At 43.2% G+C, this 17,195-nt stretch overlaps 1 protein-coding gene across 2 annotated transcripts in view; it reads left to right on the plus strand.

The window, feature by feature from the left end:
• pdgfra (platelet-derived growth factor receptor, alpha polypeptide) overlaps positions 1 to 7,603 on the plus strand; it is a 58,969-nt gene extending 51,366 nt beyond the window's left edge. For both annotated transcript variants that reach the window (XM_078217210.1, XM_078217209.1), the window contains exons 22-23: positions 162 to 400; positions 4,372 to 7,603. In XM_078217210.1, the coding sequence (XP_078073336.1) occupies positions 162 to 400; positions 4,372 to 4,519 (387 nt within the window). In that variant the 3' untranslated portion in view covers positions 4,520 to 7,603. The remainder of the gene's footprint in view (positions 1 to 161; positions 401 to 4,371) is intronic.
• The last annotated feature ends 9,592 nt before the right edge of the window (positions 7,604 to 17,195 follow it).

A 17,195-nucleotide genomic window follows, 5' to 3' on the forward strand; every position in this document is an offset into this window, starting at 1 on the left:
AGACACTGCTCATTGCTAGGGACTAAGCTCACCCCCTGGTTGCCATTGTTGTGAATTGTATTCATGAATGAGGCACAGGATGTCTCCCATGATGCATAAGCCAATATACTCCAAACAGAAACTTTGCTTAGAAGCCCTCTTTCTTTTTTCGAACTGAACAGAGCTACAAACAAATGAATGATGACTTTCTGAAGAGTGACCATCCAGCTGTTGCTCGCATGCATGCAGAATCCAGTGAGTCTTACATTGGAGTCACCTACACTAATGAAGATAAAAAGAAAGATCGGGAAAGTGGATTTGATGAGCAAAGGCTAAGTGCTGACAGTGGATATATCATCCCTCTGCCTGATATTGACCCGGTCACAGACAGCGAACCTGGCTCTTCAAGAAACCGGCACAGGTACAAATATCATAACATTTACCATGAGATGAAGCATGTCCTAGAATGTCCCAGTGTGGCTGGAAAATCTTAGTTGTTTCACTGCAAATTAGACAAGTCTGACAGTTGGATCTTTTTATCATGCATTACAACTGATCTTTACATCAGTCCCCATACCACTGCAATGCATCAGGGAGGTGGAAAGTTACCTGGGCACTTTGTTTTAGGCAACCCTTAGGCTAGATACTGCTGAACTAGTCTGGAGTCAAGAACAGGAGGGTGTGACTGCAAAGTATGAAGACCCTGAGGTAGCAATGGAGGAGCCTCAGACCCCTGCAATTGTCCAACAGGTTTTTGCAGTTTTTATAGACAAGAGCAGGGTCTGAAGGGTGGATGAGTAAACTGACCATTGTACCGTGGTGTGGGGAGCAATTCAAGTTAAAGGAACAAAAAAGAATGTAGTTGTAATAGGAGATAGTATCATTAGGGGAATAGATAACTGTTCTCTGTCGCTGAGAGTGTGAGTCCTGAAGACTGTGTTACCTGCCTGATGCCAGAGTTAAGAACATCTCCTCTGTACTGGATAGGATCTTGGAGTGGGAGGAAAAATATCCAGTTGACTTGGTGCATGTGGGTACCATTGGCATAAGTAAGACAAAGAAAGAAGCTTTTTTCTGCTCTAAGTGCATGAGATCACAAATCTGCACTCGCCCAAAATACGGATCAGAGAGTCTCCCATTTTCACACTCGTTCTGAACTTAGAATTTTTTTCATAAGATTGTCCCCTTTGTGTCTGCCTTCACAGTAAAGATACAAGTTACATCCCAGAAATAGAGTGCAACCTATATGCTGATAAGAGTGAGTAATTTAAGGGGGTTGATATCAGCAGAGAAAAGCTTTTGGAGAAACTCAAAAGGTTAAATTAAATGAATCCTCAGGACCTGATGACCTACATCCTAGGGTTCTAAAAGATTTGGTTGCAGAGATAGTGGCCCGATTTTACCATCAGGTTGCGCCCGTTTTTGGCCACGAAAACTTGATAAAATCGGGCATGAGGCGAGTAGCGCGATCTGGAGCCACCTCTGCACCGGTACCCCCTTTACCAAGGCCCGAAACAGGTGTGACGGCCATTTAAATGCATTTGTATGCATTTCAATTGACTTAATGGGCTGCACGCCCAACGTTACCGACACTTCCCCCTTTACCACTGCGTACGGCCATCTGGAATTGGCATGAAACAGATATGCTCCACAGAAGTCCGATTTGGGCGCTGCAATTAGTGAGGAAGTGAGTGCCGAATGTCCAACGCCTCTCTGCTTGATATTGGTCGGGGGGGGGGAGGGGAATGGTGGGTCTGCTGCCACCCTGCCTGAGATCAGTGGGGGGGGAAGGGGGTTCCGCTGCCACTCTGCCTGAGAATGGTGGGGGGGAAAAGGGGGGGGAGGGGCCCACAATCGGTCTGGGTGACAGGGGGGGTGGGGGATAGGGGGATCAGTAATGTTGTAGGGGGTGGGGCAATGTCTGTGGGGTCGAGGGGGGAGGCATTATCCGGCCCGGGAGGGATGTGGCAGGGGAGCAGCATTCTTTTTTTTCTGCGCATGTGCAGTTGGAGACGCCGATCGGAGCTGTAAGATTTTGGGCACTTTAAGCCCCGCTCACAGGCATCTGCAGCGTGATTCAGAATTGCTGATATGTTTGCAGGCAGAGTGTATATGGGGGCACCTGAGAAAGGGTCTAAAAGTCTGATCTGAAACACTGCCAGTTTCAAATCCGCCCAGCACTTAGAATCAAAATGGTAAAATAGGGCCCAGTGGGTACATTGGTTATGATTTTCCAAAATTCCCAAGATTCTGGAAAAGCCCCATCAGACTGGAAGTTAGAAAGTATAATACCACTATTTAAGAAAGGAGGGAGAGAGAAAACAGGGGACTACAGTCAAGTTAGCGCAACACCAGTCATTGGGAAAACACTGGAATCTATTATTAAGGTAATCTTAACAATATACTTAGTAAAGCATTGTATAATTAAACACGCCAACATAGTTTTACAAAAGAGAAATCCTGTTTGATAGATTTATTTGAGTTTTTTCAGCATTTAACTAAATAATAGATAAAGGGGAACCGGTGGATATAGCATTGGTAGGATTTCCAATAGATGTTTGATAAGGTGCAACAAAAAGATTCATATACAAGATAACGGCTCATGGAGGTGAGGGTAATAGATAAGCTAGAGGATGTGTAGAGGATTGGTTATTGCACGGGATGCAGAGTAGGGATAAATGGGAAGTTTTCAAATTGAAAGGCTGTGACTGGTGAAGTGCCGCAAGGATCAATTTGAGGACTCAGCTATTTATACTCTATAGTAGTGCTTAGATTAAGAAACAGGGAACTATGTATCTAAGTTTGCTGACAATACAAAGTTAAATGGGAAAGCAGACCGTGAGGATGCCAAGAGGCTGCAGAGATAAAGAAAGGTTAATTGAATGGGCAACAAGGTGACAGATGGAATATAGCGTGGGGAAGTGTGAGGTTATTCACTTTGGTCATAAGAATAGAAATGCAGAACATCTTTTTAAAAGGCCTGAAACTTGTAAATGTTGATGCATACCACAAAGAAGGCAAAAAGTTAGCATGAAAGAACAGCAAACAATTAGAAAAGAAAATGGCATTTTAGCCTTTATTGTGAGGAAAATGGTGCATGAGAAAGAAATGTTGTCACAATTGTAAAGGGCTTTGGTGAGACCAGTGTGTGCAATTTTGGTCTCTATATTTTAGGAAGGATATGCATGCAATGGAGGCAGTGCAGCAAAGGCTCACTAGCTTGGTTGCTGGGATGAGATTGTTGTCCTATGACAAGAGGCTGAGTAAATAGGTTTGTTTATGTTCTCTGTAATATATGTTGATCCCCTGTGGCGGTATATCCCCAAAACAGCAGCTTTCAATCCATGTCAGACCCATTGTAGAAATGCCGTTTCTACCCATAAGAAATGCATTGCTTAAATGTTTTGCAAATTATTACAACAATGCCATTGCTTCCGTATCTGATGAGTATTCACTTTCAGTTTTCACACAAAACATTTCTGGAAATGGACTCTGGATATATAGGAAAGAATCTTAGTTACCAAAGGTGTCAAAGACCAAAGAACAAGAACAATACAGCACAGGAACAGGCCCTACGGCCCTCCAAGCCCGCGCCGCTCCCTGGTCCAAACTCGACCATTCTTTTGTATCCCTCCATTCCCACTCCGTTCATGTGGCTATCCAGATAAGTCTTAAACATTCCCAGTGTGTCCGCCTCCACCACCTTGCCTGGCAGCGCATTCCAGGCCCCCACCACCCTCTGTGTAAAATACATCCTTCTGATATCCGTGTTAAACCTCCCCCCTCTCACCTTGAACCTCTGACCCCTCGTGAACATCACCACCGATCTGGGAAAAAGCTTCCCACCGTTCACCCTATCTATGCCTTTCATAATTTTATACACCTCTATTAGGTCATCCCTCATCCTCCGTCTTTCCAGTGAGAACAACCCCAGTTTACCCAATCTCTCCTCATAACTAAGCCCTTCCATACCAGGCAACATCCTGGTAAACCAGAGGAAAGTTCATCATCTAGTGTGTTTGACTGTTCAGAGAAAGCATAACTAAAGGAATGTTTATGAAATTTGAATATATATTTTCCTAAATGTTTAAATTTCCCTTCCTTTAGGGATGCCATGCAACATTCCTGGTTTGAAGGGCAGGAAGCAATGTTTCCTAACCTCTTCAAATGTCATGTTGTTATCTGTTGCTAATGGATAATGCCAGGAAGACGTCCATTATTTTATATTGAACCTAAACAATTGGGAGCTCACTATAGAGTGAATCATGCATACCCACCACATCATGCCAGCCTATGGCTCAGCATAGGATGCACAAACTCATTGTGCCACCAGGATATTTGCATATATTACACTTGTTTGCCTTTTACTTTGACATTATGTTTCCTTTGCAGCTCCCAAACGTCCGAAGAAAGCGCGATCGAGACAGGCTCCAGCAGTTCGACTTTTATAAAGCGTGAGGATGAAACCATAGAAGACATGGAAATGATGGATGACGTAGCAATTGATCCCTCAGACCTGGTGGAGGACAGCTTCCTGTAACCAGTTCCATTTATTGTGGGAAAACGAACTGCATCCCATTACAGACATGACTTTCTCTATAACCACTTTTTGAGGCATCCCAAGGAGAGAACTCTGAGGTGGGAACTTGATGGTATATCTCATAGCAGAGGCTAACTTGGAGAGCAATCCTGGGAAAACAATATGATTTCTATTGTAGTACATATCATGTGCATATTTCAGTGCATTATTTTTCTATTATGGTACTCTCTATCGTGTTTTTTTAAAGTGTGTTGCACACTGCCATTCCCATGAACTAAACATGAGGCCATACAAAGTTAGTTGTGTGTTTCAAAGGCCTTTTGCTACATGGAAGATGGTTCCTTTATTCAGATAATTGACTACATTTATTATTTTAGCTGACTGCTTTGTACGTACATAATGATAACCGTTACTAAGAATGTATGCTGTGTGCCTGATGTTGTATCATATCATTATCCCTGTAGCAGGAGAAAGACAATGACTATATCAATCCCCAGGTGGGTTACAATAATTTGTTTATCGTTGTGTTCAAATCCACCAAATGTGTTCTCTTCAGTGCTTACTTCCTACCCATTATGAATAATGATGTTTCTTTTGCAAAGCACAATTTTTGGAAGTTATTACATGTGAAGAACACCACTACATCATTGGAAGATTCTATATTTGACTGTTTCAATTGCATATGCAAATTCAGGAATATCCTAAGACATTACAAAGATGGAGCAGACGTATTGCATTATACATCTTTTGGAGTCTACTGGGCCAGTAGCTTGAGCCTAAGTCTAACTGACCTGTTTTTTAATGCAACTGCCAAATGATTAAATGATTTGTCAAGCTTGGAAAATTGATGTGGTCGTGCACATCATGTACAGAAGCACGTGAGGAGTAATGAAGAGGATTGCTGCTGAAGAAGATTTCCTTTCAAGGGAGCTGAAAGGGAAAGCCAAGTGCCTCTTCTTTGAGTCAGGAGCTAATGGACAACCTGGCACCAGAAGAATTCTTTGCTTTAAATGTAAACAACACAGTGAGGCTCAAAGGTCTTAGTGATTCCTTGTCTGCAACTATTCCAACCAAGAGGATGCCACAAAGCCCAGAATTCCATCTGTAAATATTGTAAATGCTATCATACCGACTGATGTACTGGAAGTCAATTGGTCCCCATGGTTTCCGTAAATGTTGATTGAGGTGATGATGTGATGTCACACTGGAGTAGGAGAAGAGCCTTATAGATAACCCCGACTCTGGAGCTAGAGAAGTTAAAGATATTACAATATATTGTGTGGAACTGACATCTTTACAATATATTCATGGCGAATATTGGACTGTCTGATCATCATGGAGAGGCAGATGTATTACTGAATGCTTTCTTGGAATGACCAGTACATTGGATAATTTGATGGTAAAAGTTCTTTTGAGGAAAGTATGTATTCATAACATATTCCTGACATTTACAAACAGCAGATTCCAGATACAACTACAATGATTGAGTTTTGTCTGAGGACTGCAAGCGAAGGCCTTTATAATCCATCCAGGATCTGGATTAAATTTTCTGATTTTCTGTGTACATCATGAATGTATATGTAGATATCATGAAAGCTTCCAGAGTTGGTCATTAGTTTGAACCCTTCTGAGAAAGTATTTGTCAACTCAAATCAATTAACAACCGTTATCTACATTTATATAATCACTTCCTAATCTGTTGATTTAAATTCAAACTAGTCATCAAGTTTTCCCACATGACTTGCTTCAAATAAATATTGTCACTGAGATAAGCTTGAAGATTAGTAAACTCCACTGTGGGAACTCATCCTTCATCCATTGGCTTGCTCCTAATTCAGTGAGACACCACACATGCATATCTATTTTTGACTGAACCAAGTGCATAATGAGCCTTTCCAGCTCTAAGGTGTATTGACTGTCAATAAGACATCATTGCTACTCAGCTTTTTTCCTTTTATATTTTTCTTGCCTTGTGACATCCAGAATAAAATGTGTTCCTGCAATACACAGCAGATCCACTGGGTGGGACTGATATATTCTACCTGCTGAGGTACTCAATATAATATACATTCCATTATACTTTCTGTATTAACCGTGGCATTATAGAATAATCACAGAGGGAAACTGGCAACAAACTACTTTTCCAGCTGCTTCCAGTTGTTTAGGCACATATTCTGCCATTCGTGATATTACAGATCTCTTAATACTCAGGCCAAGGTTGGAAATCAGAAAACATTTTCCTCCATATTTAGTATTAAAAAAACACATTACTCATATCAAGTGACAATTGGAACATACGTGAAATCTTTGTTATAAAATGTAAGATAAAATGTAAAGAAAATAATCCCTGATTTTTCAGGCTGAATTGTTCAATGTTTCCATTTAGAGAAGGATTTCAGACAATACCTTAAAAGACCATGTCCGGGATTCTTCAGCCTCGTCCGCGGCTGGGATTCTCCGGTCCCACTGCTGTGAATGGAGATTTGGCTGAGTGCCAAATTCTCCGTTCTTGCGGTAGTAGGGTGTGCGAGACCGGAACTTTCCAGCCCAAGTTAATGCAGCAGAGGAATTGATGTAGCATAGCATTACCCAGGAAACATGACTTTAGCTTTGAATGGCTTGAATGTTAAAATGTGGTTAAACTTTTATCCAGTGATCTTACTAGATGACAAGGGACATTGGATATATATAATGATGTTATACATCATTTCTGTATATATATATATATATGTGTATTTCAGTGTAGTCATCTGAGTTACTGCCGTACATTTATGTCTAGCTGTATCACTGCCTATGTTTATATTTTTGACTGTGATGTACTCCACAGGCACGTTACATGTTGCACTTTTGAATGTCTAAAGAAAAGTTATATTTTAAAATTTACAAAAAAAAGTAAAATGATTTCAAAGGGATCGAATTGTGAATGCGTGGCTGGACTGTATGTGGGTTAAAGTCTCAAACATTTTATTATGATGAAATGACACAAAGTTTTAAAGACCTTTTTTTTTAAGAAAATCTTTATGTTACATCAAATACACATTGTCTAAACTCAGAATCTCTATTTCAATAAATCCAGATGAATTTATTCATTGAGCTTGTACCATCTTTCCCTCACTCTTACTGTTAAATGAAGGTTATACTTCCCCATTTCTCATCATTGTGCCATTAGTAAGATTCCTCCAGGATAATGCCACCTCCGAAATACCCAAAATTTGTGATAGACAACTAATTGTGACTGCAATAGTTTGAGATTGTTTATTAGTGTCACAAGTAGGTTTACCTTAACACTACAATTAATTTACTGTGAAAGTCCCTTAGTCGCCACACTCCGGCGCCTGTTTGGGCATACTGAGGGAGAATTTAGCATGGCCAATTCACCTAACCAGAATGTCTTTCAGACTGTGGGAAGAAACCGAAGCACCCGGAGGAAACCTGCACAGACACAGGAAGAAAGTGCAGACTCCATGCAATCAGTGACCCAAGCCAGGAATCGAGCCCAGGTCCCTTGTGCTGTGACGCAGCAGTGCTAACCATTGTGCCACCGTAACATATGTAGTGGGAAGAGGTAAAGCTGTTCCTGTGTGTGTGCACCTCTTGTACAAAAAAAATGTAACACACAGAATAAAATTTCCCCCATTATTACAGTTCGTATTGCAAATGGTGTTAACCATCTAAACTAAGCTTGTCCAACCTTTTTGGGTGGTGGGCCACATTTCAATTTTTTTCCCATCCAAGCGGCTGATAGTCAAATTTCAATAAGATAAAGTTTCATATAACATTCGTCATCAATTTCAAAAATACCATTGTCAAAGTTATACATTTCAAAAAAGGGTTATTAATAAAAATGCCCATTAAAATGTGCCAAACAACAGAGTTCATCAATAAAACCATTTTTTTTGCTTACGAAGCAGAGCTAGAGAGAGACAGACTCTGCTCCATGGTCAGCAAGTAAGTGGTGGGGACCAGGCCTTAACTAAGGAGTTGGGTTTAACAAACACTAACCTGGCATTCGCCTCTGGTGGTGCACATTCTGGCCTTGGCAGAATTCACATGAAAGCAGATGTTGGAAGCGGGTGACCTTTCAGCCTGGGGTTCCTCCTCTTCCGAGCTGCTTTGTGGATAGGTTTTTGGGGAGGAGGAGGAGGAAGGGGTGGTTTGTGTTCCCACTCACTCAAGTGTAGGGGGCTCTCACTCTCATATAAAATCACCCAGATTTTACCATCCTGGGGGGGATGGGGGTGGGGGTGTGGGGCGGGGGGGGGGGGGGGTGTGGGGGGGCAGGGGTGGGGGTGTGGGGCGGGGGGGGGGTGTGTGGGGGGGCAGGGGTGGGTGGGGTGGGGAAAATCAGAAAACCAGATCTCGCCAGTGAGAATCTCATTTTGCGTTTCCCATGATATTTTGTGCCTGTGGCACCATTCGTGCTTGAGGTGGACATAGACATGAATTCACCTCCATTGGCTCTCACACACACACTTTCTCATGCACACATTCTCTCACATTTGGGCGTCACGGTGGCACAGTGGTTAGCACTGCTGCCTCAAAGCGCCAGGGGCCCGGGTTCGATTCCTGGCATGGGTCACTGTCTGTGTGGAGTCTGCACGTTCTCCCCATGTCTGCATGGGTTTCCTCCGGGTGCACCAGTTTCCTCTCTTGCAATCCAAAGATGTGCAGGTTAGGTGGATTGGCCATGCTAAAATTGCTCCTTAGTGTCTAAAGATGTGCAGGTTGGGGGGATTAGCCATGGTAAATGCACAGGGTTATGGGGATAGAGTGGAGGGGGAGAGCTTGGGTGGGATGTTCTTTCAGAGAGTTAGTGCAGATTTGATGGGCCAAATGACTCTTTCTGCAATGTAAGGATTCTGTGGTTCTGTGGTAATAGAATTTCTCTGCATCAAATATCCATAGTCATCTATTCAATTGAATAAACATTGTAGAGCACTGAAAGAGTAAACTGATCCTTCAGCGGATGTTATGTGCAAATGTAGATTTCTTTAAACTGGGTGCTCATTAAAAGACTTTTACTATAAACACCAGCAGACGAGAACGGATGCAAGTGGGCCTAGGTTGTGGTATCTTCCTTTACATCTGTTTGTACTTGCACAGACCACTGGCTCCTGTCCTATCTCATCTCTTGCTCCGAACTGATAAAGTCCCATTAGACCCTGTTCTCTCCCTAGCTCCTTTATTCTACTAACAGATTAAATAATATTACGTACTTATCAGATGGCATCCCTGTGAGAAAAACTGCATTGTCTCCTCTGAATGCTTTACTAATGGACTGCTCAAAAGTGGCTGGTACAGTCCCAACGCTAGTAACCTATGTGAAAAATAGTGTAAACTTCCAGTGCAACAAACAAATTAGAAGTGTTTATCGTATATTTGGAGTGCCTATTGACACCACTACACTGTATTGGATAATTGTATTCACTGAATTCAAGTTCACACAGCAGGAATTGAAGTCAGAGGCTGCAATTCTCCGGCCGTTCATGCCCTGCTGTTGCTACCAGCGAGGGCGGAGAATTTGGCGCTCAACCAAATCTCCGTTCACTGCAACGGGACCAGAGAATCCTGCTGGCCTGAACGATGGAGAATCCCACCCATGGCTTCAGATTATGAGTTTCAAACACTGAACTAGTCATCCTGAAGCCTGGATGAAAGAAAGAATAAACTGTGCAAGTTTATTGCCTCAAAACATTCCACAATTCTTCCTAGCCAATTAAGTACATTTAAAGTGTAACCATTAATTTAAGAACATTCAGGTCACACAAATAGTCCTGAGGTGAATGACCAGAAAAGCTGGTCTTGTGATGATCGGTGAGGGATAAATCTCTCACTTCCTGTGTGGTAGAATAAACAATTTATTCACACCACAATGGTGTCAATAGGCTGTGTTGGACCAACTGACAAGCAGAATCTTTTTATTTTCCTTTTTATTTCATGGACAAGGTCAGCATTTGTTGCCCATCTGTAATTGCACTTGAACTCAGTGGTTTGCGAGGTCACTTCAGAGGGCACTTAAGAATCTGAAGTAACTCATAGGCCAGACCATTACATTCTGCACTCTCTACTTTCCTTCTCTATGAACGGTATGTTTTGTCTGTACAGCACGCACGAAACAATACTTTTCACTGTATACTAATACATGTGACATTAATAAATCAAATCAAAGTCAAAGACCAGGTAAGGATGGTAGATTTCCTTCCTTAAGGGCATTAGTGAACCAGATGGGTTTTTTATAACAATCAATGGCAGTTTTATAGCCACTGTACAGAAAATAGCTTTTAAATCCCACCAACTGCCTCAGCAGGATTGGAATCCATGTCCCCAGGACATTAACCTGGGTCTCTAGATGACCACATCTGCAGCATTACCACTGCACCATGTTCTATAACAGCCCATGGTGTGTTTTCCTTCAATCTGAAGAACCAACTGATTTGATCATCCCAAAGTAGACAGAAGCAGGGGGAGGGAAGAAGTCAGGAAAGATGGAAAGCCATCAATCCACATCACTAAGCTGACTTTTAACTTTTGGACTTGCTCACAATGGGAGGGATGGACAGCGATTCAGAAGTGCACTAGTTCACGGAATGGGTGTAGCCATGGCTCCTCAGCTCAATCAACTGGAGAGGCAGGTCTGATGATAACCAACATCTGACCGTGCAATCCGGTATTTTACACAATTTGATTCTGTTAGAACTTCAGATGGTAAGTGTGTCATGATGAAAGCTCTTCGAATAAAGAATTTTAAATCTATGGTGAAGAAAGGGAAGTCACAGCAAAATAAAATTGAGAGTCAGAAGATTGAGTAGTTTAAAACCCCGAAAGCATGGGATTTTTCCTTCGGCTTCTTCCCTGGCACAGAGAGGTATTCCATTCAATCGCTCAGACAGACAAATGAGGGAGGATAACAGCAAACTACTGCAGATGCTAGAATCTGAAACAGAAAATGCTGGAAAATCTTAGCAAATCTGTCAGCATCTGTGGAGAGAGAATAGAGCCAACGTTTCGAGTCTGGATGACCCTTCATCAGAGCTGAAGATAATAGAAAATAAGATGATATTTATACTGTTAGGATGAAGGGGAGGGATTGACCAAGATGGCATAGGCAAAAAAACAAGATTTCTCTGTAATCTCTTTGAATCAACCACGGCAGATTTGATTTGATGTCTATCAATACCGTTTCATGGGCAGCATGGTGGAACAGTGTTGGCACTGCTGCCTCACAGTGCCAGGGACCTGGGTTTGATTATGGCCTTGGGTCACTGCCTGTGCAGAGTCTGCACGTTCTCTCCGTGTTTGCGTGGGTTTCCTCCGGGTGCTCCGGTTTCCTCCCACAGTCAAAAGATGTGAGGGTTAGGTTGATTGGCCGTGCTAAATTGACCCTTGGTGTCAGGGGGATTAACCTGGTATTGTGAGACTTCTTACTGTGTCAGGGGGATTAGCAGGGTGAATGCGTGGGGTTACAGGGATAGGCCCTGGGTGGATTGTTGTCGGTGCAAGCTTGTTGGGCCCAATGACTTCATTCTGCACTGTAGGGATTCTATGATTAGAAATATAGAAACATAGATAAGCTACAGCACAAACAAGCCCTTCGACCCACAAGTTGCGCCGAACAATTTCCTTACCTTCTAGGCTTATCTATAACCCTCTATCTTACTAACCTCCATGAACCTATCCAAAAGTCTCTTAAAAGACTCAATCAAATCCGCTTCCACCACCACTACCGGCAGCCGATTCCACGCATCCACCACCCTCTGAGTGAAAAACTTACCCCTAACATCTCCTCTATACCTACTCCCCAGCACCCTAAACCTGTGGCCTCTCGTGACAACCATTTCAGCCCTGGGTAAAAGCCTCTGAGAATCCACTCTATCAATACCTCTCAACATCTTATACACCTCTCTCAGGTCACCTCTCATCCTTCGCCTCTCCAAGGAGAATAGACCTAGCTCTCTCAATCTATCCTCATAAGGCATACCACTTAATCCCGGCAACATCCTCGTAAATCTCCTCTGCACCCTTTCTATGGCTTCCACATCCTTTCTGTAATGAGGTGACCAGAACTGGGCACAGTACTCCAGGTGGGGTCTGACCAGGGTCCTAAACAGCTGCAGCATTATCTCCCGATTTCTAAACTCAATTCCTCTAGTGATGAAGGCCAGTATTCCATACGCCTTCTTAACCACAGCCTCTACCTGCGACGCCGCTTTGAGCGTCCTATGAATCCGGACCCCAAGATCCCTCTGTTCTTCCACACTGCCAAGCGTCTTACCCTTAATATTATATTCTTCCATCCTATTCGACCTGCCAAAATGAACCACCACACACTTATCTGGGTTGAAGTCCATCTGCCACTTCTCTGCCCAGTCTTGCATCTTATCTATGTCTCGTTGCAACTGCTGACATCCCTCTACACTATCCACAACACCTCCAACCTTTGTGTCATCAGCAAACTTGCCAACCCATCCTTCCACTTCCTCATCCAGGTCATTTATAAAAATCACAAAGAGCAAGGGTCCCAGAACAGATCCCTGGGGCACCCCACTGGTGACCGACCTCCACTCTGAAAAAGACCCATCTACAACCACTCTATGCCTTCTGTGAGCAAGCCAGTTCTGAATCCACAAAGCAACGTCCCCTTGTATCCCATGCCCCTTCACTTTCTCCATAAGCCTTGCATGGGGCACCTTATCAAACGCCTTACTGAAATCCATATAAACCACATCTACCACTCTTCCCCCATCTAAGTGTCTAGTCACATCTTCAAAAAACTCAATCAGACTCTTAAGGCATGATCTGCCTTGGACAAAGCCGTGCTGGCTACTTCTGATCATACTATTCCTTTCCAAATGTTCATAAATCCTGCCTCTCAGGATCTTCTCCATCAACTTACCTACCACTAAGGTTAGACTCACCGGTCTATAATTTCCTGGGCTATCTCTTCTCCCTTTCTTGAATAACGGAACCACATCTGCCATCCTCCAATCCTCCGGAACCTCTCCCGTCTCCATTGACGACGTAAAGATCATTGCCAGAGGATCAGCAATCTCTTCCCTCACCTCCCACAGTAACCTGGGGTACATCCCGTCCGGTCCCGGCGATTTATCTAACTTGATGCTTTTCAACAGCTCCAACACATCCTCTTTCCTAATGCCCACATGCTCAATCTTCTCAGTCCACTGCAAGTCTGCACTACAACTACCAAGATCCTTTTCCACCGTGAATACTGAAGCAAAGTATTCATTGAGTACCTCTGCTATTTCAACCGGTTCAATACAGACTTTCCCACCGTCACATTTGATAGGTCCTATTCCTTCACATCTTATCCTCTTGCTCTTCACATACTTGTAAAATGCCTGGGGTTTTCCTTTATCCTGTCTGCCAAGGCCTTCTCATGTCCCTTCCTGGCTCTTCTAATTTCCCTCTTTAGTTCCTTCCTACTAGTCATATACTCTTCTAGATTTCTAACATTACCTAGCTCCCTGAACCTTTAGTAGGCTTTTCTTTTCTTCCTGACTAAATCCGTTACAGCTTTCGTGCATCACGGTTCCTGTAACCTACTATGACTCCCCTGTCGCACCGGATTCTATGAATGGAAATGATGGTGATCATGGTGAAGAAAGGCACTGATAGTGGCCATTAAGAGATCAGAATTTGCAAATGGCAGAACAAAGGTAAGCAGAGGGTCAAAGGATAACCTGAGACATGTAACAGATGTCCCTAGGGGAGTGGAAAGAGGGAAAACGGTGGTGGGGGAAAAAGATGGAAAGCGAGATTCAAAAAAGGGTAGAAAAATGAAATGATGGAAGAAATGAAAATAATAAGTAAAAAGGATAAAATGAAATAAAATAAATGGAAATGGGGTGAAGCTGGAGGAGAGAGTTCATTCTCTGAAGTTGTTGAACTCAATGTTTAGGTACTTTATAGCCTTCCAGCCTTATCAGAAGCTGAGGTGCTGTTCCTCCAGTTTGTGTTGGGCTTCATAGGAACATTGTAACAGGCCAAGGATGGGCAAGGGGACATGAGAGCAGGATGGTGTGTTGAAATAGTAGATGACAGGGAGGTCTGAGTCCTGCTTGCGGCCAGACTGAAGGTGTATTGCAAAGTGATCAGGAAGTCTGTGTTTGGTCTCTCCAAATGAGAGAGGATTTCTGTTTCAATTCTTAGCCTGAGTTGAATTTGGTAAATTCCTTTTCTTTCTCTTTCTTCAGGGCAGCACGGTGGCACAGTGGTTAGCACTGCTGCCTCACATGCCAGGGATCCAGGTTCAATTCCAGCCTTGGGTCACTGCCTGTGTGCAGTTTGCACATTCTCCCCGTGTCTGCCACAGTCCTCTCACAGATTTTCTCCCACAGTCCAAAGATGTGCAGGTTAGGTTGATTGGCCATGTTAAATTGCCTCCCTATTGTCAGGGGGACTAGCAGGGTAAATGTGTGGGGTTACGGGAATAGGGCCTGAGTGGGATTGTGTTCAGTACAGACTTGATGGGCTGAATGGCCTCCTTCTGTACTGTAGGGATTCTATACTATCAAATTCACTTATCTGTTTTCTCTTTTTACTTCCTCAGCAAATGGTCACATTTTAGCAACGTGCTCCTTCTCCGCTATCATGACACATCATCTTCTTTATTCCATCTCAAAAAAAATGTTCATAACATTTAATAACATTAATACAATGTGAACATGGAGCGGAGGTTAAAATAAATTCAACCTAGTCCACATTACAATAAATTTACCCTGATGGAACATTCACAAAATCTTAGATTAGAAATGCTCATGAGAAAGATGGAGTTTCAGTGAGACCAGTTGGCTCACGGTGTGACAAGCGTCTGGGTGGATTGTTGAAAAATCCATGGAATCTGCTTTGGTTGCATCTGTCATTTACTTTGGAATGTGATGTGTCTGACTACAGTTTGCCTGTTAATTCACAGGTACCGCATACTTACTCTGAATATTAGAGTATGAGATAGATATGGTAAATTGTTTTATCTACCAAATTTGTATGTACCTGTAAAGATATAGCTGCGTGAAGGAATCGTGAATATTTGAATCATTTCCTTGTGTTCATGTTGAGATCCTTCCAACGTTTCTGTCTGGTGTAGTTAATTTTTCTTCCTTAATCACTGTTTTATTCTGTGTGATAAAGGTTCATCAGCAGGCCCCTGTGAATTTATTCTAAAAAAAAATAAAAGTTGGGATCTATCAAGCCAGGTTTCACTCTGGGATCTGACTCACCATTATTACCCTCTTCCGTCAGGAAAAAGATACAGAAGTCTGAGATCATGTACCAACCGACTCAAGAACAGCTTCTTCCCTGCTGCCATCAGACTTTTGAATGGACCTACCTCATATTAAGTTGATCTTCCTCTACACCCTAGCTATCACTGTAACACTACATTCTGCACTCTCTCCTTTCTTTTTCTATGAACGGTATGCTTTGTCTGTATAGTGCACAAGAAACAATATTTTTCACTGTATACTAATACATGTGACAATAATAAATCAAATCAAATCAAAATTAACATCAGCTGGAATGATAACACAACCATATTCTTCCAGACAATTTATGAAGAGAGGAAATTAAACCTCAGCAGCTCAACTCGACATTGTGATATCTACAATATGGGGCAAAATCAGTAAGAATCATAGAATCCTACAATGCAGAAGGAGGCCACTCAGCCTATCGAGTCTGCACCGACAACAATCCCACCCAAGTCCTATCCCCTTAACCCCACTAATCCCCCTGACACTAAGGGGCAATTTAGCATGGCCAATCCACCTATTCTGCACATCTTTGGACTGTGGGAGGAAACCAGAGCACCTGGAGGAAACCCACGCAGACACGGGGAGAATGTGCAAACTCCACACAGTCACCTGAGGCTGGAATTGAACCTGGGTTCCTGGCACTGTGAGGCAGCAGTGTGCCACCGTGTCGCCCTTTTGAAGAATTCACTTTGACATTCTCTCCAAATATGACTCCCATTTGGACAACTTTGACAAGTTTCCACCTGTAGGGTTTAATCACTGTTTAAACCTGCAGGGTTTAAATCTTGTCTTCTGAGGCTCCTTTCCCCTGGATCTCTGAGGAGACCCAAACTTCCCCTTTCCGGCACACTTTCAGATCTTCGGCTATGCCAAGCAGAGCACCACTGCTCCAAAAGGCCCTCAGTAGGGAGTCTCTAACCTTCAGCCGCCTCCTTAGATCTTCACAGCTTCTCCTAAACCCGCTTTGCACCAGGTCTGCTCCCTACATCTCTTTCTTTAACTCAGAGACCCTTTCTCTGCTCCTTCCCTTCAACTTTACCTAATAGCACCTATTTCTGATTCCTGTCTTTGTTCCTGCCTGGGACTTGATTCTGGGATCTCTCCCTGTTCCCCTCCCCATGTCCTGTTCCCTTCTGATCCCCAGGTCCTGGAGATCCTGCTGCAAGGTCTGAGGGAGTGCAGTGAGGTGAACTTTCCCAAGGATGGGAGGAAGAGGGCAACCTCTGCAACCGAGCAGGGGTGGGAGGAAGTGGTTCAGCAGCAGAAGGAACACCTTCTCTGGAATGCTGCTCTGGTTCCAGGTCACCTGAGTTACAGTTTCACTTTTTTTTGCTTCCTTTTCTTCCGTGCAGGTGTGTTGTGTTTGCTACCAGCCTAAGAACGTAAAACCACGAACTGCGCATGGACAGCCC

Source organism: Mustelus asterias, chromosome 1 (genome assembly GCF_964213995.1).
Source record: "Mustelus asterias chromosome 1, sMusAst1.hap1.1, whole genome shotgun sequence".
Lineage (NCBI taxonomy): Eukaryota > Metazoa > Chordata > Chondrichthyes > Carcharhiniformes > Triakidae > Mustelus > Mustelus asterias.